Genomic DNA, 25,547 nt, shown 5'->3' on the forward strand with positions numbered 1-25,547 from the left:
TAGTGTTTGTCTTCAATACAGTCCAGAGACAGGTAGTGCTATTTTCATTGTTTTCTACAAGAAGTGTCTAGCAACCACAGTTTAGTCAACAATCAGCCGCCTTCAGTGAATTTACTGTCTAGTTAAAAGTTGATTAGCTCTCTACAGTAAATTGATTTCTTAGGATGCATAGGATCTGTGACTGCTGCGTACGGACGCAGGAGGAGCTTGCCACTGTTCGCTAACAGCTGAACGTGTTGATGGCCGCGGTCAGCCGTCTCTTCAGACTGCTGCCTCGGAGTGTAGCGGCAGTGGAGAGTCTGGTGCGTCGCATGGTACACACCAGATGTTACATGCTTCATCCACTGTCACTGATGTCGAGACATCTTCGCGGGTACCGGGCGCGGTTGGGCCACCCACTCCCCAAGGGGAGTGGCTGGTTCAGCGGTGTTCGCTGCGCACGAGGCGGAGGGTCAATATGGAGGCTGGCCGTGTGGCATCGCCCGCTGTGCCTGTGAGTGGACATGTGGCCGCTCCTTCAGCAAGGTCCGAGCAGGCACACGGGGGGAGGGGTTTATTAGTTATAGGGAGCTCCAACGTTAGGCGGGTGATGGAGCCCCTTAGGGAAATAGCGGAAATGTCGGGGAAGAAGGCCGGTGTTCACTCTGTCTGCTTGCCGGGGTGGTCTCATCCGAGATGTGGAGGAGGCCCTGCCGGCGGCGATAGAGAGCACCGGGTGCACCCGACTGAAAATTGTTACTCATGTCGGCACCAATGACTCCTGCCGTCTGGATTCAGAGCTCATCCTTAGTTCGTACAGGTGGTTTGCGGAATTGGTGAAGGCGGAAAGCCTCGCTCGCGGGGTGGAATCTGAGCTAACTATTTGTAATATCGTTCCCAGAACCGATAGCGGTCCTCTGGTTTGGAGCCCAAGAGAAGGAATAAACCAGAGTCTCAGACGATTCTGCAGAGATCTGGGGTGCAAATTTCTCGACCTCCGCTATCGGGTGGAGAAATGTAGGGTCCCCCTGTACACATCAGGCGTGCACTACACGCCGGAAGAGGCTACGAGGGTAGCGGAGTACGTGTGGAGTGCACATGTGGGTTTTTTAGGTTAGAGAATTCCTTCCCTAGGCCCGACAAGACGGCTCCTTAGACGCGGCAAGGTAGGAGTAGGCAAAATGCAACAGGGAATAACAATATTAATGTGCTATAGTAAACTGCAGGAGCGTCTATAGAAACGTCCCAGGACTGCTCTCATTAATAAACGGTCACAATGCCCATATAGTACTAGGGACAGAAAGTTGGTTGAACCAGACGTAAACAGTAATGAAATCCTAAACTCAGATTGGAATGTATACCGCAGAGACAGGCTGGACAGTGAAGGGGGAGGCATGTTTATAGCGATAAGAAGTGCAATAGTATCAAAGGAAATTGACGGAGATCCGAAATGTGAAATAATTTTGGTGAAAGTCACGGTTAAAGCAGGCTCAGACATGGTAATTGGATGTCTCTGTAGGCCCCCTGGTTCAGCAGCTGTTGTGGCTGAGCACTTGAAGGATTTCCCCACCATGTTATAGTTCTGGGTGGAGATTTTAATTTGCCGGATATAGACTGGGAGACTCAAAAGTTCATAACAGGTGGCAGGGACAAATTATCCAGTGAAATTTTCTTAAGTGCTTTATCTTAAAACTACCTTGAGCAGTTAAACCGAGAACCGATTCGTGGCGATAACATATTAGACCTTCTGGTGACAAACAGACCCGAACTATTTGAAACAGTTAACGCAGAACAGGGCATCAGCGATCATAAAGCGGTTACTGCATCGATGATTTCAGCCGTAAATAGAAATACTAAAAAAAGGTAGGAAGATTTTTCTTTTTAGCAAAAGTAACAAAAAGCCGATTACCTGACGTTTCAACACAAAAGTTTTGTCTCAAGTACAGATAGTGTTGAGGATCAGTGGACAAAGTTCAAAACCATCGTACAATATGCGTTAGATGAGTATATGCCAAGCAAGATCGTAAGAGATGGAAAAGAGCCACCGTGGTACAACTACCGAGTTAGAAAACTGCTGCGGAAGCAAAGGGAACTTCACAGCAAAAATAAACATAGCCAAAGCCTTGCAGACAAACAAAAATTCCACGAAGCTAAATGTAGTGTGAGGAGAGCTATGCGAGAGGCGTTCAATGAATTCGAAAGTAAGGTTCTATGTACTGACTTGGCAGAAAATCCTAAGAAATTCTGGTCTTACGTCAAAGCGGTAGGTGGATCAAAACAAAATGTCCAGATACTCTGTAACCAAAATGGTACTGAAACAGAGGATGACAGACTAAAGGCCGAAATACTAAATGTCTTCTTCCAAAGCTGTTTCACAGAGGAAGACTGCACTGTACTTCCCTCTCTAGATTGTCGCACGGATGACAAAATGTTAGATACCGAAATACGCGACAGAGGGATAGAGAAACAATTAAAATCGCTCAAAACAGGAAAGGCCGCTGGACCTTATGGGATACCAGTTCGATTTTACAGAGAGTACGCGAAGGAACTTGCCCCCCCTTCTTGCAGCGGTGTACCGTACGTCTCTAGAAGAGCGTAGAGTTCCAAAGGAGTGGAAAATGGCACAGGTCATCCCCGTTTTCAAGAAGGGACGTCGAACAGATGTGCAGAACTATAGACCTATATCTCTAACGTCGATCAGTTGTAGAATTTTGGAACACGTATTATGTTCGAGTATAATGACTTTTCTGGAGACTAGAAATCTACTCGGTAATAATCAGCATGGGTTTCGAAAAAGACGGTCGTGTGAAACCCAGCTCGCGCTATTCGTCCACGAGACTCAGAGGGCCATAGACACGGGTTTACAGGTAGATGCCGTGTTTCTTGACTTCCGTAAGGCGTTCGATACAGTTCCCCACAGTCGTTTAATGAACAAAGTAAGAGCATATGGACTATCAGACCAATTGTGTGATTGGATTGAAGAGTTCCTAGATAACAGAACGCAGCATGTCATTCTCAATGGAGAGAAGTCTTCCGGAGTAAGAGTGATTTCAGGTGTGCCGCAGGATAGTGTCATAGAATCGTTACTATTCACAATATACATAAATGACCTTGTGGATGACATCGGAAGTTCACTGAGGCTTTTTGCAGATGATGCTGTGGTGTATCGAGAGGTTGTAACAATGGAAAATTGTACTGAAATGCAGGAGGATCTGACGCATAGTACTGAGAATGGCAATTGAATCTCAATGTAGACAAGTGTAATGTGCTGCGAATACATAGAAAGAAAGATCCCTTGTCATTTAGCTACAATATAGCAGGTCAGCAACTGGAAGCAGTTAATTCCGTAAATTATCTGGGAGTAGGCATTAGGAGTGATTTAAAATGGAATGACCATATAAAATTAATAGTCGGTAGAGCAGATGCCAAACTGAGATTCATTGGAAGAATCTCAAGGAAATGCAATCCGAAAACAAAGGAAGTAGATTACAGTACGCTTGTTCGTCCACTGCTTGAATACTGCTCAGCAGTGTGGGAACCGTACCAGATAGGGTTGATAGAAGAGATAGAGAAGACCCAACGGAAAGCAGCACGCTTCTTTACAGCATCATTTAGTAATCGCGAAAGTGTTACGGAAATGATAGATAAACTCCAGTGGAAGACTCTGCAGGAGAGACGCTCAGTAGCTCGGTACGGGTTTTTGTTGAAGTTTCGAGAACATACCTTCACCGAGGATTCAAGCAGTATATTGCTCCCTCCTACGTATATCTCACGAAGAGACCATGAGGATAAAATCAGAGAGATTAGAGCCCACACAGAAGCATACCGACAATCCTTCTTTCCACGAACAATACGAGACTGGAATACAAGGGAGAACCGATAGCGGTACTCAAGGTACCGTCTGCCACACACCGTCAGGTGGCTTGCGGAGTATGGATGTAGATGTAGATGTAGAAGTTTTAAAAAAATATTAAATTGCCTACGAAGACATGGACAAGCTTATAGTCTCTTCAAGGCAAGCACACTGCTTTATAAAATATATGATTAATGACAGAAGCTCAAAACGCTAAGAAAAATCAAATGCATTTGAGTTTAACTTCTAAACCTTGTGTGCTATGGTTGATTCTCCGAGCTGAGTGTACATCTACATCTAAAATAGCACACCGCAACCAATATTACGGTATGTGGAGGAGGATACTTCCGGTTCCATAATCATTTCTCCCATTCGCGAATAACACGAATCAAGAACATTTGCCCGTAAGATTTCAATTTTTCTGATTTTCTCGTCATTCCACTAATCAAACTTAATATGTTTCCTGATGTATGTTGGAGAGGTTTCTCTCACTCTCTCTCAACAAGACCCCAGGTAGCGCACTGGTAAGGCACTGGACTCTGGCCTTTCCAGTTTAGGTTGTCTATTATTTCCCCACTGCCTTTAAAGCAAATGCTGGTATGGCTAATTTCCTTCCCTATTCTAACGCAGTCAGAGTTTGTGCTCCGTCTCTAATCGCCACTTCGTCGATAAGACGTCAAACAATGAAGTTTTCTTAATTACTTTCTCTCGTTGCGCTTGTTACTGGTGTTTGGTCATTTCCACAAAGCTATCGCAACCCCCTGACGAAACTCTCTGCTCTCCTTTGAATCTTCTCTGTTTTCCTATATTAAGCCTACCGACGAAGGATCCTAGACAGGCAAGCAGTACTCCAGCGTCGGACGAACGAGTCTTTTTACGAACCACTTCATTCATGAAAGCCGGCCGGTGTAGCCGTGCGGTTCTAGGCGCTTCAGTCTGGAACCGCGTGACCGCTACGGTTGCAGGTTCGAATTCTGCCTGGGGCATGGATGTGTGTGATGTCCTTAGGTTAGTTAGGTTCAAGTAGTTCTAAGTTCTAGGGGACTGATGACCTCAGATGTTAAGTCCCATAGTGCTCAGAGCCATTTGAACCATTCATGAAAGAGTTATATTTCCTTACGGTTCTTCCAACGTCTCCCAGCTTGACATGCAATGTTTGGTACAAGTAGTTTTATGTGATCGTTCCTCTTTAGATCGTTCGAGACGGTTCTCTTAGATATTCCGCGGTTGTTACGGTTTTCAGTGACTGGTCGACAACAGTGTAAGCGTACAATAGTCCGTCTACGTATGGTACAAAGTCTTCAGCATAGGTGGCTCTGATTTCAAAATTAAATACCTGCAAAACTAAGATCGATACGCAATTGCAAAAAAGGTATGTTCGTTGTGAAAGCTGTAAGACTTTTATACAAAAGTTATACAGAAGTTTTGAAATAGTTCGAAAAGCTGCTAACAGATGGCGCTATACGCTGTGCAGCTCGTACAGTATCAATGCGCATAACTGATCTCGACCTCTGTGAGCAGTCTTTGTAACCAAATCACAATGTTTCTGAAATATCTATTATTATCAGTACGGTATTGGCGCAAATGAACAGTGAAATTGGTCATCGCATCCTGTTGTGGCTCGAGGGAAACACAGATACGACGCAGTTAACCGATTCAAGCTGCTCGAGCGTAGTGGGATGGTTTCGGTACTTACAGTGTCTTCCAATGTGCCCCACAAAAGGAGCCACAACGAGTCAGATCGGGCGAATATGGAGGCCAGTTCATCTCGGCGTCAGTAAATTTGCAATATTCTAACGTAATGATTCTATTCCCATAGTATTCATCAAGAAAGCAGAACATCTGTTCGCTGCGATGCGGTCTGGCCCCGTTTCGCGTGAAGCACTAGGTGCCTCGTCGCTGCTCCAGCGCTAACTGTGTAGCGACAGACTGCTCCAAAATTAGGACGTAACGTTGACTAGTGATCGTTTCTCGCGTGGAAAAAGGGCCATGAATGCCTCTTCTGCATACCGCAGGCCAAATTGTAACTTTGAGAGAACAGTGGTTGCGCTTCACACAAATGGGGATTTTCGAAAGCCCAAAATAGCCGGTTTTGCTTATTCACGACTCCATTCAGGTGTTAGTGTGCTTCATCTGTGAATCATATGCAGCCAGCATCAAACCCTCGCGTGTATCTGGTTGGCAAAATAAGCCGTCTTTCGCAACAGCTCGTACAGATACGGCCTGGGGGTTTTGTATGAGGGTTGGAATTGTAATAGTGGCAATTATTTATTTACAGCTCGTACAAAATAGACACGTGTTCAAAGTTTTACTGACCTTCATAGTAGTCACCAGCATTGTATATAACCCGTTGCCAGCGATGTGGAAGTCGTAGGATACTCTCAAGTGTGCCAGTTGTGTTGACAGTTCGAGAGGCGCCGTCTTTTGCCCGACGAATTTGTAGCAGTTCTGAAGTGAATGCCGTGAAGTGTCTCCTCCAGTTTAGAAATCGGGTTGAATTCACGAGGGCTTATGTCAGGGGAGTGTTGTAAGTGGTATAGCATTTAGCAACCCCATCGGTGAAACAAATTAGTAACATCTTGCACTGTACGTCCTTGAGCATTGTCCTGCATCACTTCTGCCTTTATGCTGTTCATTTTTGGAACACAACCTACGACCAGCTCAGAGACAGAAGTAATGACACTTTCTGCAAGACCTGACCATCATTTTGCAGGACAATGCTGAAGCACGTACAGTGCAAGCTGTTACAGATTTGTTTGACTGATGGGGCTCCTAAGTGCTACACCACCTACTGCACACCATAGACCTAAGCCCTCGTGAGCTCAACTCGATTTCTAAACTGAAGGAAACACTTCACGGCATTCCCTTCAGAACTGCTACAAATTCGTTGGGCAATAGACCTCGCCGCTCGAACTGTCAACATAACTGGCACTTCTAAGAGTATCCTACGACTTCCACATCGCTGGCAACGGGTTATACACAATGCTGGTGACTACTTTGAAGGTCAGTAAAACTTTGAAACACGTATCTATTTTGTACGAGCTGTAAATAAATAGTTGCCATTATTTAAGTTCCAACCCTCGTATTTTGAATGTCAACATGTGTAAGGCCCTGTCTCAGTGTTGTCTGCGTAAAGGAACACTTCATAACGGACTCTGCTGCAATTCTTCGGAACGATTTCCTCGCATTTTGCTGAATAAATGCAAAACATGTCACAACATTTTCAGGAGGAACTGCAGTTTTCCTGGGGCCAGCATTCCCAGTTAGATCATCAGCCACGCTGAATGTACGTCGGAATTTAGCGAAGAGTTTGCCAATGGTTTTCACTTTGGGTCGTTTTTGAATATTACATCGCGTTTTAAAACTGCGCCTTGTTGCCGTAAGACTGTGTTCTAACCTACAGTATTCCATTATCAAAAAAATACTTTGTTCAATGGAATACATCTCTTCCTTCTGTACGCTGATCTTTCACATTTCATTCGTGGACTGCGGCGCACTATTTATAGACACGTCAGTATTGCGATTACAGTGCCACCTGTTAGCATCTTTTCGAACTATTTCGAAACTTTTGTATAACTTCCGTATAAAATACTTACAGTTATCACAATACTTACAACTTTCACAATAAAAATACCTTTCTTGCCCTCGTCTATCGATGTTAGTTTTCGAGGTATTTAATTTTGAAATCGAGGTGTCCTTCACTGGACACCTTGTACCTATCTGTAAGCAAACGTTAATGGTCAACACCCAGTCCTTGTAAAGAGAATCGATCCTCTGCAGGTCCGCCTGCACTTCGCTACAGTTTTTTGACGTTAAAAGGGTCCTACATACAACAGCATCATTCCCAGGTAGCTTCACGGAGTTTCCGACGTTATGAATCAGATCACTTACATGTATCGTGTATAGTACTCTCGAACGTACACAAAGAGTGTGTTGTTGTTGTTGTTGTCTTCAGTCCTGAGACTGGTTTGATGCAGCTCTCCATGCTACTCTATCCTGTGCAAGCTGCTTCATCTCCCAGTACCTACTGCAACCTACATCCTTCTGAATCTGCTTAGTGTACTCATCTCGCGGTCTCCCTATACGATTTTTACCCTCCACGCTGCCCTCCAACGCTAAATTTGTGATCCCTTGATGCCTCAAAACATGTCCTACCAACCGATCCCTTCTTCTAGTCAAGTTGTGCCACAAACTTCTCTTCTCCCCAATCCTATTCAATACCTCCTCATTAGTTACGTGATCTATCCACCTTATCTTCAGTATTCTTCTGTAGCACCACATTTCGAAAGCTTCTATTCTCTTCTTGTCCAAACTAGTTATTGTGCATGTTTCACTTCCATACATGGCTACACTCCAAACAAATACTTTCAGAAACGACTTCCTGATACATAAATCTATATTCGATGTTAACAAATTTCTCTTCTTCAGAAACGCTTTCCTTGCCATTGCCAGTCTACATTTTATATCCTCTCTACTTCGACCATCATCAGTTATTTTACTTCCTAAATAGCAAAACTCCTTTACTACTTTAAGCGTCTCATTTCCTAATCTAATTCCCTCAGCATCACCCGATTTAATTTGACTACATTCCATTATCCTCGTTTTGCTTTTGTTAATGTTCATCTTATATCCTCCTTCAAGACACTGTCCATTCCGTTCAACTGCTCTTCCAAGTCCTTTGCCGTCTCTGACAGAATTACAATGTCATCGGCGAACCTCAAAGTTTTTACTTCGTCTCCATGAATTTTAATACCTACTCCAAATTTTTCTTTTGTTTCCTTTACTGCTTGCTCAATATACAGATTGAATAACATCGGGGAGAGGCTACAACCCTGTCTCACTCCTTTCCCAACCACTGCTGCCCTTTCATGCCCCTCGACTCTTATTACTGCCATCTGGTTTCTGTACAAATTATAAATAGCCTTTCGCTCCCTGTATTTTACCCCTGCCACCTTTAGAATTTGAAAAAGAGTATTCCAGTCAACATTGTCAAAAGCTTTCTCTAAGTCTACAAATGCTAGAAACGTAGGTTTGCCTTTTCTTAATCTTTCTTCTAAGATAAGTCGTAAGGTCAGTATTGCCTCACGTGTTCCAACATTTCGATGGAATCCAAACTGATCTTCCCCGAGGTCTGCATCTACCAGTTTTTCCATTCGTCTGTAAAGAATTCGCGTTAGTATTTTGCAGCCGTGGCTTATTAAACTGATAGTTCGGTAATTTTCACATCTGTCAACACCTGCTTTCTTTGGGATTGGAATTATTATATTCTTCTTGAAGTCTGGGGGTATTTCGCCTGTCTCATACATCTTGCTCACCAGCTGGTAGAGTTTTGTCATGACTGGCTCTCCCAAGGCCGTCAGTAGTTCTAATGGAATGTTGTCTACTCCGGGGGCCTTGTTTCGACTCAGGTCTTTCAGTGCTCTGTCAAACTCTTCACGCAGTATCGTATCTCCCATTTCGTCTTCATCTACATCCTCTTCTATTTCCATAATATTGTCCTCAAGTACACCGCCCTTGTATAAACCTTCTATATACTCCTTCCACCTTTCTGCCTTCCCTTCTTTGCTTAGAACTGGGCTGCCATCTGAGCTCTTGATATTCATACACGTGGTTCTCTTCTCTCCAAAGGTCTCTTTAATTTTCCTGTAGGCAGTATCTATCTTACCCCTAGTGAGATAAGCTTCTACATCCTTACATTTGTCCTCTAGCCATCCCTGTTTAGCCATTTTGCACTTCCTGTCGATCTCATTTTTGAGACGTTTGTATTCCTTTTTGCCTGCTTCATTTACTGCATTTTTATATTTTCTCCTTTCATCAATTAAATTCAATATTTCTTCTGTTACCCAAGGATTTCTAGCAGCCCTCGTCTTTGTACCTACTTTATCCTCTGCTGCCTTCACTACTACATCCCTCAGAGCTACCCATTCTTCTTCTACTGTATTTCTTTCCCCTATTCCTGTCAATTGTTCCCTTATGCTCTCTCTGAAACTCTGTACAACCTCTGGTTCTTTCAGTTTATCCAGGTCCCATCTCCTTAATTTCCCACATTTTTGCAGTTTCTTCAGTTTTAATCTACAGGTCATAACCAATAGATTGTGGTCAGAGTCCACATCTGCCCCTGGAAATGTCTTACAACTTAAAACCTGGTTCCTAAATCTCTGTCTTACCATTATATAATCTATCTGATATCTTTTAGTATCTCCAGGGTTCTTCTACGTATACAACCTTCTTTCATGATTCTTAAACCAAGTGTGTTATTGGTGTCTATATTGCTCACGTGTAGCTTGGTTCCTGTGCACTGTAGAATTACTCAAGAATAGGTCGCAATAATATCACAGATGCTAGGTTATTTTCTTTGAAATTTCGTTACACTTCCTCACAGATCTCCCAGTATCTGAACGTCTTCCATTAACTTTCCAGACTACTTCATATTTGTCTATTTCGGATGGATAAATTCGGAATCTCAGGTATGCTGTTGCATGTATGAAACACACCACTAACTAATTTTAAATAATAACAGCATTATACCAGTTTTCTCTCTGTTTTGTGCCGGTGTGGTTTAACTTGTTACGACGTCAGTGTGCACCAACATAGATTACGAAACATCGAGCTCCCTGATTCCCTACCCCCCCCCCCCCCCCCACTCTCCCAAAATCCTTCCCATGATCGCTAGTGCTTTAAATCGAATGTCCGCACTCAGTCAATAACACATGAAAAATTTTACAACCGACATTGCTAAGAACCAATTGGCAATCTTGTGACTTCTTTCACCCACTTGCTTATTATACAGGTTTCTCAGATATAGTACCTCTCATCGTGAAAAATTTCTGCGTCACCATTCCTATTCAAAAACATCTTTGTGACATGTACCTTGCATGCATCTATAAGCAAAGCCTTCGTACCTTGTGTCGTATAAATGATTCATTATTTATCTCTATCACATTCATGCTCGATAGGCCTTTAACGTAGTGGTTTTCAACTTCTTTTAACTCATTCCCCTTTACTGCCTTGGAATAGTGGACAGTGCCCTCAGCCCCTCTCACCTATCACCACCTTAACTCTTCCTAGCTAAAATGCAGTCAAAGTTTACCTTGTACACAAATCCTCCTTTGTACAAAGTATTGTTATAATCATAGCTGAGAAAATGGGAAAGTTTTTTTATACAGTAACTTTACATTAAACTAAATTTAATTTATTTCTATCCAAGACACTGCTCTTCAGTTACTGAAATGGAATTTTTTAAGTTTGCTTTTTTAAATCTAAATTATAGATTATATAATGCTTAGCATATCTTTGAAATATTTGACATTCTTAACCAGTCAGTATGAGTTGTGAAGAAGATAAACAAGATTTTTAATCAGACAAATAACTAAAACTAGGTAATTTGTGCATACAGTAACAAATGCCAAATGGGTGATCGACGCTCAACCAGTTTGAGAAATTCCACTGTCAGAGGTAGAGGGGCAGGGTACTTTCTGTCATAGTCTGCATTGTTGCCAGAACTCCTCATTTAAACAAACAACATGTGTCTCACAGTACGTCACCCCATATCCTTCCCCTTCCCTTCTCCCTCCTCCCCCTCTCCCATTTTTCTAGGCTAACTGGGTGAGGTATTAATGGAAGGAAACTCAAAAGAGCATTAACCTATTCGTCAGAACAGCTGTAGCAGCCTGAATGGTTGTCAGATCTCCAAACTGCTCACTTTTGCTCTTATCTTATGTTCATGTAAGTCTGATGTGTGATCCAGTTATCTTAATGGCTACAATTTATGACACACTGTAACAGCGTATGGGTTTAGCCTATTCTTCATTACTATAATTTATAATCCAAAATGGCTGCCTATTTAAATACCTCATCCTTATCTTAATTACTATAATTTATGATCCAAAAAATGATGTCAGACTCTTTGACACTATGCTGGATGTGTGGTATAACATGCATCTACCAACATAATGCTTAATGTACAATTCAGACTTTTGAAAAAATTCACAGATACTTTGCGCTGCACTTACTTAACTTTCGGGAAACATAAGGAACTCATTCTCAGATTATCTTTGTGTTAAAATACTTCAAATGCGATATATTTTCACTGTTCAACAATGTCAATAACGTTAAAATACGTCAAGCGAACATCACAGAATCACCAGATGAGTGAAACTATAAAAATAATGCATTTACCCTAATTAAAAAATTATATATCTCTCTAATGTAGCTTCAAACACAGATAATGTTTGCATGTAATAGTAGGATGGAAATAGCGAGTGATACACACTTGCCTCTTTTTTAAACATTGCCATTTGCAAAACAGATGACACACTGTGGCCAGCAGTGCTGCTTCCAGCTGGTGAGAGCAACATGACCGTGATCGACTGCACTTGTCTTTCACCGACGCGCATTTGACAACGATACAATGGTCACCCACGTACTGAGGCTCCCACAGTGTTTACACGCTGGCTACCAGCAGTGCGAACACAAACACGGGCAATTCATTCATTGCACGGCAGGTTTCTACTTTTTTGTCTATTTACTGCCAATTATTCCTCATGCATTGCCACTGACTCACAAAATTGAGCATATAGTATGTAAGCTCCAATTTAAGTATTCTGTGAAATGAATTCAATTCTCATCTGAAAACTGCACTTTCTTCTTCATGTAGAGAGTTGATATGCTTTTGGCTAACTGGTTTTGGCTACTTTTGAAGGTCATACAATTACGCACATTTTAGTAATGAAGCAGCAACTTCCTTTAAAATGTAGCTACTGTAAGGAACTTTTACTCACACCAGACCACATTATCAGTACTATTGATGTCTATATTTAATGTCTAATCAATTGCCACCAGATCTGGGATAGGATAGAAGCAACTGCAATGTCTTTATTTAAACAAATACCACCCTGCCCCTGCACACGTCGAAGAGAGCCGTATTGTACTGCAGTGCCTCTCACCACAGGCCACTGTCGCTGCTAACTTTGCCATGGTGCACTTCTTAGAGCCCCATTACACATCACTGGTCCCATGCAATCCGTGCCACAGCCTCAGGCCCATCGCTGTGCTACTAACATTGTCCCTACCACAGCACACAGGCAGACAGCTTTGGCAGCCTTGCCTGCATTAAATAATTCACTGCGGTAATTGTTAAACATTAAACCATGGGATATTCGTGTATTTGATTAAATAATGCTCTGCAGTAATTCTTATATATTAAAAGACTCGTACATGTTCAGGTTGAGGACCATTGCCTTAAACTATCACATACCACAACAGCTAATAAATTAACAACAATACTCACTGTCGCTTTCAGTTAGTCTAAATTTTTCAGTATTTATGAGGTTTATCTTACATAATGTAAATATAAATGTGACACCAGTTAATTCCGCAGAGACTGTTTTACCGTACCGCTCTAAGGACAGGCACACAATCTTCTGTACCTACATTTACATCTATAGTATGAAATCCAGTGTGAAGTATACAGCAGAGAATTTTAATGTTTCTTCTTGTTCCACGCACATATAAAACTAGCAACAACGACTGCTTAAACAAATCTGTGCTTTCTGTAATTAGTATAATATCGTCTTTGCAGTTCTTAGTTGGAGCAATATATAAATGGTTCTAGTATATTCCCAGATTATTTACTTTAAGCTGATTACTAAAACTTCGTAACCAGGCCTTCATGGTATGATTGGCTTATATCTTCAAGCACCATCTGATAGTTCAGGGTTTTCAGCATATCATTGACGCTCTCTCATAGGTCTTCAAGAGATAGAGCAGTTGTTAAAAATTTGTAGACAGTTAAACTTCACAAAGAATCCGTGAATTTCACTCTCTGTCTGCATCATATAACTCAAACTACGAATGCCTGAACACTATGTATCTGAAATGGATTGGCGGAATGAGAGTGGAATTATCCTGAACGGGTCTGGAAAACCATTCACAAACCACAACGGTGGGGCGTTAGATAAATTATCACCAGTATAAGGCACGAAGTCAATCTATATCTAGTTCACTTCCCTGTTCGTTGAACGCTGATTCATTTAATTTTCTCGAGTAGCTGTGTGTGCACGCATGAAGAAAAATTGAGTAAATGCAGTTTCTTAGGGCTGCCTGTTGTGTGGTTTGTTACGTAACGATGGGCAACACTGCAGAAAGCAACATTTGAACTCCACAGAGCAGTGACACTCAAGCTCCTTTCCACGTCGATAAAACGTATGCATGTCTACACACTCATCAAATGGATCAGACATAAAAAGAAATGAAATGGCAGAGGCCACTGCATTAATCATACGCGATGTATTTTTATTGTTTAGATACCAGTGAAAATTTGTAGTGCTCCATAGAAACAAATAATTTATTACTTAACATATTATCAGTGGTAACAACACCGATTGTGACTGGTGTCCATCGTCTAATCCTGAAGACACAGTTGCTTTCCAACCTGGAATATATTAGACGTTAAATATGCGGCGGTAAGTAACGAAAGACAAGATAGGAGTGCGAGTTTACACAGTTAACGCCAAAAAATGTTTGCTTATTAAAAACAGTTAAAGAAAGTGTATAGCAGTGACGCATAAACAAAACGTTCCTTTACTCATTATTTAAGTAAGGCTCCTCAATTTTTATGCAGATCGTCATCATTTAACTGCTGTGACTGGAGTGCGTTTTGAAATATGGGTCAAATGGCTTTAAGCACTATGGGACTTAACATCTGAGGTCATCAGTCCCCTAGACTTAGAACTACTTAACCGTAACTAACCTAAGTACATCACACACATCCATGCCCGAGGCTGGATTCGAAACTGCGACCGTAGAGACAGCGCGTTCCACAGCGGCCGATGTTTTGAAATAAAATTTTACTTAATTTTCTAGTCAGAGAAAATGTTTAAAATCTACTGCACAACATCTTAAAAGGTATCTCTTTATTTCCATATGTAAACACCTTTTTTTTTTAGATCTGAAATAAGGAAAAAGTGAGGAAAGACAGGAAATACTGGCGACTAAAATCTGCACACCTTCCATTAACTTTTAACCCATTACTTACCTTAACGCATTCTGTAAAATTTTACATACGTTTCACATGCATACGTTTCACATACATACACTCTGTGATCAAAAGTATCCGGACACCCCCAGAAACATACGTTTTTCAGATTAGGTGCATTGAGGTGCTACCTACTGCAAGGTACTCCGTATCAGCGACCTCAGTAGTCAGTAGATATCGTGAGAGAGCAAAATGGGGTGCTCCGCGGAACTCACGGACTGCGAACGTGGTCAGATGATTGGGTGTCACTTGTGTCATAAATCTGTAATCAAGATTTCCACACTCCCAGACATCCCTAGGTCCACTGTTTCCGATGTGATAATGAAGTGGAAACGTGAAAGGACATGTACAGCACAAAAGCGTACAGGCCGACCTGACAGAGACCGCCAATAGTTGAAGAGGGTCGTAATGTGTAATAGGCAGACATCTATCCAGACCATCACACAGAAATTCCAAACAGCATCAGGATCCAGTGCAGGTAGTATGACAGTTAGGCGGAAGATGAGAAAACTTGGATTTCATGGTCGAGCGGGTGCTCATAGCCACACATCACGTCGATAAATGCCAAACGACGCCTCGCTTGGTGTAAGGAGCTTATACATTGGACGACTGAACAGTGTAAAAACGTTGTGTGGAGTGACGAATCACGGTACACAATGTGGCGATCCGATGGCAGGGTGTGGTTATGGCGAATGCCTGGTGAACGTCATCTGCTAGCGTGTGTAGTAAATTCGGAAGCGGTGGTGTTACTGTGTGTTCGTGTTTTTCATGGAGGGGGCTTGCGTCCCTTGTTGTTTTTTGTAGTACTATCACAGCACAGGCCTACATTGATGTTTTAAGCACCTTCTTGCTTCCCACTGTTGAAGAGCAATTCGGGGATGGCGAATAAATCTTTCAACACGATCGAACACCTGTTCATAATGCATGGCCTGTGGCGGAGTGATTACACGACAATAACATCTCTGTAATGGACTGGCCTGCACAGAGTCCTGACCCGAATCCTATAGAATGCCTCTGGAATGTTTTGGAATGCCGATTTCGTGCCAGGCCTCACCGACCGACATCGACACCTCTCCTCAGTGCAGCACTCCGTGAAAAATGGGCTGCCATTCCCCAAGAAATCTTCCAGCACCTGATTGCACGTATGCCTGCGAGAGTGGAAGCGTGCTGAATTCCAGCATTACCGATGGAGGGCGCCACGAACTTGTAAGTCATTTTCAGCCAGGTGTCCGGATACTTTTGATCACATAGTGTAGCTCTGCAGCCTTAATGGCCTAGCGAGTACAGCACTATACTCCGGCCTTGGAGGTCCCTGTTTCAATTCCAAATAGGGGTGGGGACTTTTCCCCTTTCCAGACCCTCTAGGACGGCCCCAGGTCCCCTCTGCTTGCTATCAAATGAGTACCGTGATCACTTTGCTGAGCGCGCCACCTGTCTCCTACTAGTGCCGCGGCGAATCAGGCCAATAGCCCGGTCACCGGCTTGCGCCACAGAGTTTTCTTATTGGCTACAACGCTAACTCTGGAAGAGGAACTTGCCTCAGGTTAAGTAATTGGATCTTTGAATTCTGAATTATCTATGCCTTAAATACACTCCTGGAAATTGAAATAAGAACACCGTGAATTCATTGTCCCAGGAAGGGGAAACTTTATTGACACATTCCTGGGGTCAGATACATCACATGATCACACTGACAGAACCACAGGCACATAGACACAGGCAACAGAGCATGGACAATGTCGGCACTAGTACAGTGTATATCCACCTTTCGCAGCAATGCAGGCTGCTATTCTCCCATGGAGACGATCGTAGAGATGCTGGATGTAATCCTGTGGAACGGCTTGCCATGCCATTTCCACCTGGCGCCTCAGTTGGACCAGCGTTCGTGCTGGACGTGCAGACCGCGTGAGACGACGCTTCATCCAGTCCCAAACATGCTCAATGGGGGACAGATCCGGAGATCTTGCTGGCCAGGGTAGTTGACTTAGACCTTCTAGAGCACGTTGGGTGGCACGGGATACATGCCGACGTGCATTGTCCTGTTGGAACAGCAAGTTCCCTTGCCGGTCTAGGAATGGTAGAACGATGGGTTCGATGACGGTTTGGATGTACCGTGCACTATTCAGTGTCCCCTCGACGATCACCAGAGGTGTACGGCCAGTGTAGGAGATCGCTCCCCACACCATGATGCCGGGTGTTGGTCCTGTGTGCCTCGGTCGTATTCAGTCCTGATTGTGGCGCTCACCTGCACGGCGCCAAACACGCATACGACCATCATTGGCACCAAGGCAGAAGCGACTCTCATCGCTGAAGACGACACGTCTCCATTCGTCCCTCCATTCACGCCTGTCGCGACATCACTGGAGGCGGGCTGCACTATGTTGGGGCGTGAGCGGAAGACGGCCTAACGGTGTGCGGGACCGTAGCCCAGCTTCATGGAGACGGTTGCGAATGGTCCTCGCCGATACCCCAGGAGCAACAGTGTCCCTAATTTGCTGGGAAGTGGCGGTGCGGTCCCCTACGGCGCTGCGTAGGATCCTACGGTCTTGGCGTGCATCCGTGCGTCGCTGCGGTCCGGTCCCAGGTCGACGGGAACGTGCACCTTCCGCCGACCACTGGCGACAACATCGATGCACTGTGGAGACCTCACGCCCCACGTGTTGAGCAATTCGGCGGTACGTCCACCAGGCCTCCCACATGCCCACTATACGCCCTCGCTCAAAGTCCGTCAACTGCACATACGGTACACGTCCACGCTGTCGCGGCATGCTACTAGTGATGGAGCTCCGTATGCCACGGCAAGCTGGCTGACAGTGACGGCGGCTGTGCACAAATGCTGCGCAGCTAGCCCCATTCGACGGCCAACTACGCGGTTCCTGGTGTGTCCGCTGTGCCGTGCGTGTGATCATTGCTTGTACAGCCCTCTCGCAGTGTCCGGAGCAAGTATGGTGGGTCTGACACACCGGTGTCAATGTGTTCTTTTTTCCATTTCCAGGAGTGTATAATAAAGTAGTTACCCTCATAGGCGGGGACTCCGCTATTCAATGTGTTGACATATTAAGCTGCTTATTCACAGTAACTGAGAAGATAACGGGGAAGTTGCCATTTCAGTGCACTCTATGAACCAGCACAAAGACCAAATTTCACTTTTATATCTCTTTTGCGATTACTATACATTTTCGTTATTTATTCTGCTTTGAACATATTGATCCTGTATTACACGAACTGCTTGGTCATATTTCGAGGACATAATTACCTAACATGGCAACACTTATTTGTCATGGCGATATTTCGCCAACTTACTGTGATAATCCTTACTGTTTCAAAATTTATCTGAAGTGGAAAAACTTAATTTCTCTGGGAATATGATTAAAAGTAGAAATACAGGAGCCTATGATGCAATACGTAAATGTGCTTCAATTTTGGAGTAGTTTGCAAAGACAAATGCTTTTCAAGGCGTTAAATATATTGTACTCTCTACCACATTCTGACACCGTCATGCTGTCACCAAGAAGCTATAAGCGAAGTAAAGTTCAACGATCTGGACGTGATGGGTCAATCACTATCGACCAACCGTCGTTCCATCATCTGCCAGTGCCATCATTGGATGCGATGTGGAAGGGCACTGGGGCAGCACACATTCTCCTGGCCGTAGTAGGCTTTCTTGATCTAGGAGCAGCTGCGTCTCAATCAGGTAGCTCCTCACTTGGCATCACGCTGCTGAGTGCACCCCGTTCAAGTACTCCCACCAAAGGAAACAACCCTGCCTGTACCAGAAATCGAACCTGGGTCCTTTGCATAGTAGTCTGACACGCAGACCACTGAGTTATTGAGAACGGCCCTCTAATAATAATAATAGCAAACATTGTGACAACAATAATAATATATGAATTCATCGCCCCTCACCTGAATGTGAGCCAGGAATTACTCTAAACTGTTAACCGGAATGCCGGCCGGTGTGGCCGTGCGGTTCTAGGCGCTTCGGTCTGGAACCGCGTGACCGCTATGGCAGCAGGTTCAAATCCTGCCTCGGGCATGGATGTGTGTGATGTCTTTAGGTTAGTTAGGTTTAGGTAGTTCTAACTTCTACGGGACTGATGACCACAGATGTTAAGTCCCATAGTACTCAGAGCCATTTGTACCATTTTTTTGTTAACGGGAATAAATATTTCTCCTTAACTTATTAGTTGCATCTAGCTGCAGCTTCAGTTGATAGTATAAATAAGAAATACTAGGTAACCAGTCTCTCCATATTCAAGTGGTCAATCATCTCGCCGGCCGCTGTGGCGAGCGGTTCCAGGCGCTTCAGTCCGGAACTGCACTGCTGCTACGGTCGCAGGTTCGAATCCTGCCTCGGGCATCGATGAGTGCGATGTCCTTAGGTTAGTTAGGTTTAAGTAGTTCTAAGTCTAGGGGACTGATGACCTCAGATGTTAAGACCCATAGTGCGTAGAGCCATTTGAACCATTTTCAACCAATTATCTCGAAATAACTGCCGCTCTCTCCATCTTCGTTGTCTACTCTCCACAAGAGCTGTGCATTTAACATTTGCATGAGATTTGAATTAGTAAATATTAAACGCAAAGCTCTCGAGGAAACTACACAGTGGAGATGCGGATGACCCTACACATTAAGACATTGTCATTTTTCCCGTGCGCAGTTCACCAGACCTAAACAACGGAACTACAGCCTGATATTCGAGCAAAATCTCCGAAATGCGTCATAAATAAATAAAAAACCTTAAAACTACAAGAGAGGTTACGATGTGTTTTTTATATATATATTAAACAGTTATAGGAACAGCCTATCAAATATATCTATGTTTAAAACAGTCTACATTAGTGTATATTCCTGTAAACCTTGTAGGCATGTTAGGATTATGAAAATAAATTCTGCTTACAACTTGATGTGGATGTTTCTGTTCCGTGCAGGACTGTTCGCGTACTCGCACCTGGACTTCGAGGCGGACCGCGACACAGGTCCCGAGGGCGACCCGTCGCTCGCCGAGATGGCGTTAGCCGCGCTGCAGCTACTGCGCCGCAGCCCCGCCGGATTCTTCCTCTTCATAGAAGGTCAGCCCCGCATATCATTCGATTCAGAGTTATCCTTCGTGAAACATAATTAATTTACGGTGTTTTGGCTCAAATAACCCGAAAATGAAGCTTAAATTAGTTGGCTGGATCTCAGTTTTAGGATGCATCTACATCTACACCTTGGAACTTGTCAACTTCTGTATATTACGTTTTACGTGTTTACTTCTCGAGATCAATCTGTGCTATCATATCTGCGCCCACTGATCGACTATCCGTATACTCCCTGCTGCTTCTGCTATACTAGTTCATCTCGGCTAAGATCATCGCCACCATAGCGAGCCTAGCTAGATAGGATTAAGGCCGCTGTCCCGCCCGCATAGCTTTCGAGTTTCGAGCGGAACAAAGGCTTATTCTTCCTTCTGTTCCATTTGAGCTGTTTTGCGTGCTTTTGCTTGTGTGTATTATATGGTGCGCTAATGAGCATAGTTGCATTGAATTAAACTCAGAAAGAAGGAGAGCGATATATGAAAGCAGCCTATATTCATGAAGGAATACACAGAATTCTATAGAACATTTCTTCATGTATCTAAGCTCGAATACGAGGTATAGTTACCAAAAAAGAATGTACAAGAAAGTGGTATTAGTTGTCACGGTTAATACGGTTACATGAAATATTTGATCGTAATCGAGTTTAGCAAGCCATTATTTTATTCAGCAAAGAGCTTTTAGCTCCTTGTATTTTTCAGGGCTCTCCTGAAGAGCAGGTCTTTGTATGATAGTGGCATGTGTACCACGCGCCTCGTGTAATATTAACCTTATTATTTCTATGTAAAATACTTGTACTTTTTGGGATTTATCAATCACAAGTCAAAAGAGGATCACATTTCTTTGTTTAAATATCGCACACTTCATTAGTTTAATTAAATAAAATATACTTTTCGTGATGGTGATAGTACGTAACCTAGAGGTTGTGCCTGGTAATAATAAGGAAGGTGCGACTGCAGGCACTTCAAAGGATTCCTATTGCTTTAATAACTTGTTTTGAGATTACAGAAGGTAAGTCTGTCTCAAGAGTACCAGACCATCAGTCGCTTCGCCATACTGATGCAATGTTTCGTGGAAACGTTGTGATGCCATATACAAACAGAAGAACAGTCACGTTTTATAAGCCATAATTGAGGTATGATAGACTTCTTTCTTACTCGTAGTAATTTGGATGATGCTTATGGGATACAAGGCTAGATTCAGTGATGAGAAATTTGTGCCGTTATAGTAAGCCTTTTTTGATGTCTAAGAATATTCGTTGTGTTGAGTATATGTATCTGTATTGAACAGTATCTAAAGAGCAGTCAGATTGCGTAATAATATTAGTTGTTCGAGGTTGATTCACTTTGTAAACTGAGCATCTTTAATCAGGCCAATTTTATGTAGAACTTATCAACAGCTATATATATCTAAACAAACATTTAGGTACAAACAACGTACAATTTATACGCTCCAGGCCACCTAACGGCGACTCGCCTTCGAAAGGACGACAGTTCAAATCTGCGTCCAGCCATCCTGATTTAGGTTTTCCGTGATTTCCCTAAATCTCTTAAGGCAAATGTCGCATGGTTCCCCCGAAAGGTCACGGCCGCTTTCCTTTCCAACCTTCCCTGTTCCGAGCTTGTGCTGCGTCTCTAATGACCTCGCTGTCGGCAGGACATTAAACAATAATCTCGTCCTCGTCCTTTCCTCCTCCAGCGAACGGTGTGTTGTGTACCACTGTCAATTAACCCCTCCCCGCCTCTTTTCTGTGACAATAGCGAATGGTTCGCAGGAAGAACGATTGCTAATCCTCCGTGTGAGCTCGAAACACTTCAACTTTACCTTCATAGTCTTTTCACAAGATGTACGTGAGAAGGAGCAATACATTGACTGACTCCTCTAGCAATGTATAATGTCATATTTTTTTAAGCAAACTGCATTGTGATGCACGAACGCCTCTCTTGCCGCTGAAGTTAGCTGAGCATTTCCGTGAACCTCTAGTGAAACGTGCTATTCTTCTGTCAATGTTCTCTATTTCTTCTATCAGTCCTATCTGGCACGGATCCCAGGCGGACGAGCAACACACAGGTATTGGTCGAACGATGGTTTTGTAAGCTAAATCTTTTGTAGATGGACTACACTTCCCGAGCATTCTTCCACAAAATCTTAATCTGGCACCTGCGTATCTGCGATTACTTTTATGTGGTCCTTCCACTTCAAAGCCTTCCGCACGCTTGCTTCTAGATATCTTATAGATGAGACTGTATCCACTGATTGTTCTGAAATCGTGTAATTATACAATAATGGGTCTTTTTTCTTATTTATGCACTATTCGTTACATTTGTTTTTGTCGAGGGTTCACTGTTTGTCGCCGAATCAAGCGTCGATTCTCTGCAGGTCTTCCTGTATTTCTCTACAATTTTCTTATTTCGTGACTTCTGTGTTCACAATGGCATTATTCGCAAAAAGCCTTCACTAACTTACGATGTTTACAGAGGTTGGACGCCAATATGGAAACAAACAAAAAACCAACACATTGCTATGTCTAATACAGTGTAATTAAACCGATGGCATCCAAAACAGCTTCCAGTTGTCGCAGAATGGATACGGTTTTCAAGGGAATCTGTACCATTCTTCCTACAAAATGGAAGTAAGTTAAAGTGGTGATGACGGCGGTGGATAGCTATCATGCTTCCTTCTTTCCAAAGCAGATCACCAACGATCAATAATACTGAGATCTGGTGACTGTGGTCACCAGGAGAGATGCCACAGTTCATCCTCGTGCTCACAAAACCAATCCAGCACGAGACGAACAGTATCAAGAGGGGCTCTGTCGTCTTGGAACTCAGAATCACCACTGGGGAACGAACATTGTACCAAGGCATGCACGTGGTCAGCTAAAATCGTCATATAATTCATATGGCTCTGAACACTATGAGACTTAACATCTGAGGTCATCAGTTCCCCAGAGCTTAGAACTACTTAAACCTAGCTAATCTAAGGACATTATACTCTTCCATGCCCGAGGCAGGATTCGAACCTGCGACCGTAGCACTCGCGCGGTTCCGGACTGAAGCTTCTAGAACCGCTCGGCCACCGCGGCCGGCCTGTCACATAAATCCTGGCAGTAATGTGTCCTTGCACAGTAACCATTGGCCCCTTGGAATACCAAGATGTGGCCGCCCAAATCGTCACCGAACCCCCGCCATGTTTCATTCCTTAAACGTAAACTCGGCAGGAAGTTGGAAACAGTGTGCAGGAAGCCTCATCCGATCAAACGTCCGTTGCTCCATAGTCCAGGTTTTATGGCTTCGGCACCACGTTTTCGTATTACCGGCGTTAGCATCTCTGACGAGTGGTTTTGTAATTCCAGCTCTCCCTGTAATTCCTTGCTCCTGGAGCTCCGTTTGCGCTGTTTTGGTGCTGACATGGTTTGCGAGAGCAACATTCAGTTCTGCAGTGACTTCTGCAACTGTAGTCTTCTTATGTTCTTTTTCCACAATCCTCATCAATGTCCATCTGCCACGAAGATTCAACACTGACTTAGAGCTGTGACTTAACGGATATTTTTTTCCGCTCTCCTCATATGGGGTATAAATCTTCAGCTACCATGGTTATGGAAGCACCAACCTTACTAGCACCAACTTGCCGACTTCGACTACACTGAGCTCCGACATAACGCATTCGCAACAAGAGGAGAACATCGTTCTGGCGACGACGAATACTTGCAACACGTTGAGGATATTGCAAAGGTGCCTTTCGTGGTCAGATACAACAGTGCGAACTACAGGCTTGCCTAGCATCTGTATTTATGCTCGAGCAGGCATTTCTCGCTGTGTTTCTATAGTTTTGTTCACTCTCTGTATATGTACTGTGACAATTAATGGTTCCGTAACACCCCCGCGGGGTACGCCCGAAGTTACTTTTACGTCTGAAGATTTCTCTCGGATGACAATGACATGCTGTGTATTGTTTGCTAGAAACTCTTCAATACTATCACAGTGATGGTCTGAAATCTGTACTGTCTTTACTGGGCAGCTATGCGGAATAATATCGAAGCCTTCTGAAAGTAAAGGAACACGGTAAACACCTGGGCGCCGGTATCAAATACCTTATGGGTTTCTTGATCGTGGGACCTGCAGCATATATTACGTCACAGTAGGACATTATGCATAGAATTGGGAAATAGTATGCCAGCATGCTGCTAGGTATTTTATTTTGGTATGTAAGCTTATTTCGGCTTTATTACCTTCATCAGTACATGTCCTGACGTTGTAGATGTAGATGTCAATTTTGAGTAAACCAGTATTGCTGTCTGTAGTTGTTGGTTGTAGTATTACTTTCAGCAACGTATTACGTCTATTCAATAATTTGCTATTGTACGTATATTACAGAACGTTTTTTTTTACTATCTCATAGTTGTAGAAATTCGACGTTGACAGCAAGTTGTTTACTCAAAGATACACTGAAAAGGCAAAGAAACTGATACACCTGCCTAACATCGTGTAGGTCCCCCGCGACCATGCAGAAGGACCACAACAAGACGCGGCATGGACTTGACTGAAGCAGTGCTGGAGGGAATTGACAGCATGAATCCTGCACGGCTGTCCATAAATCCGTAAGAGTACGAGCGGTTGGAAACGTTTTCTGAACAATACGTTGCAAGGCATCCCAGATATGCTCAATGATGGTCATGTCTTGGGAGGTTGGTGGGCAGCGGAAGTATTTAAACTCAGAAGAGTGTTCCTGGAGCCACTCTGTAACAATTCTGGACGAGTGGAGTGTCGCACTGTCCTGCTGGAATTACCCAAGTCCGTCGGAATGCACAATGGACATGAATGGATGCAGGTGATTAGACAGGTGACGTGCGTGCCACCTGTCAGCGTCGGATCTAGACTTATCAGGGATCCCATATCACTCCAGCTGCACACGCCTCACACCATTACAGACCCTCCACCAATTTGAACAGTCCCCTCCTGACATGTAGGGTCCATGGATTCATGAGGTTGTCTCCACACCGGTACAAGTCCATCCGCTCGATACGATTTGAAACGATACTCGTCCGACCAGAGTCCAATGTCGGTGTTGACAGGATCAGGCGAGGCGTAAAGCTTTCTAATGTGCAGTCATCAAGGGTACACGAGTGGGCCTTCGACTCCCAAAGCCCATATCGATGATGTTTCATTGAATGGTTAGTACGCTAGCACTTGTTGATGGCCCAGCACTGAAATCTGCAGCAATTTGCGGAAGGTTTGGACTTTGTCACGTTGAACTATTCTCTTCGTTGGTCCCGTTCTTGTAGGATCTTTTTCGACTGCAGCGATGTCGGAGATTTGATGTTTCACCCGTTTCCTGGTATTCATGGTACACCCGTGAAGTGGTCGTACGGGAAAATCCCCATTTCATTGCTGTCTCGGAAATGCTGTGTCCCATCGGTCGTGCGCCGACTATAACACCACGTTGAGACTCACTTAAATCTCGATAACCTGCCATAGTGGCAGCAGTAACCGATCTAACATCTGCGCTAGATACTTGATGTGTTATATAGGCTTTGCCGACCGCAGCGCCGTCCTCTGCCTGTTTACTTATCTCCGTATTTGAATACGCATGCCTATACCAG

General features: G+C 43.7%; 1 protein-coding gene across 1 annotated transcript in view; it reads left to right on the forward strand.

Moving 5' to 3' along the window:
• Positions 1-25,547, forward strand: part of LOC126298944 (alkaline phosphatase-like) — a 1,012,316-nt gene that overhangs the window by 793,841 nt on the left and 192,928 nt on the right. The window contains exon 6 of the mRNA XM_049990545.1: positions 19,799-19,939. Coding sequence (XP_049846502.1) covers positions 19,799-19,939 — 141 coding nt within the window. The remainder of the gene's footprint in view (positions 1-19,798; positions 19,940-25,547) is intronic.

Source organism: Schistocerca gregaria, chromosome X (genome assembly GCF_023897955.1).
Source record: "Schistocerca gregaria isolate iqSchGreg1 chromosome X, iqSchGreg1.2, whole genome shotgun sequence".
NCBI classification, from domain to species: Eukaryota; Metazoa; Arthropoda; class Insecta; order Orthoptera; family Acrididae; genus Schistocerca; species Schistocerca gregaria.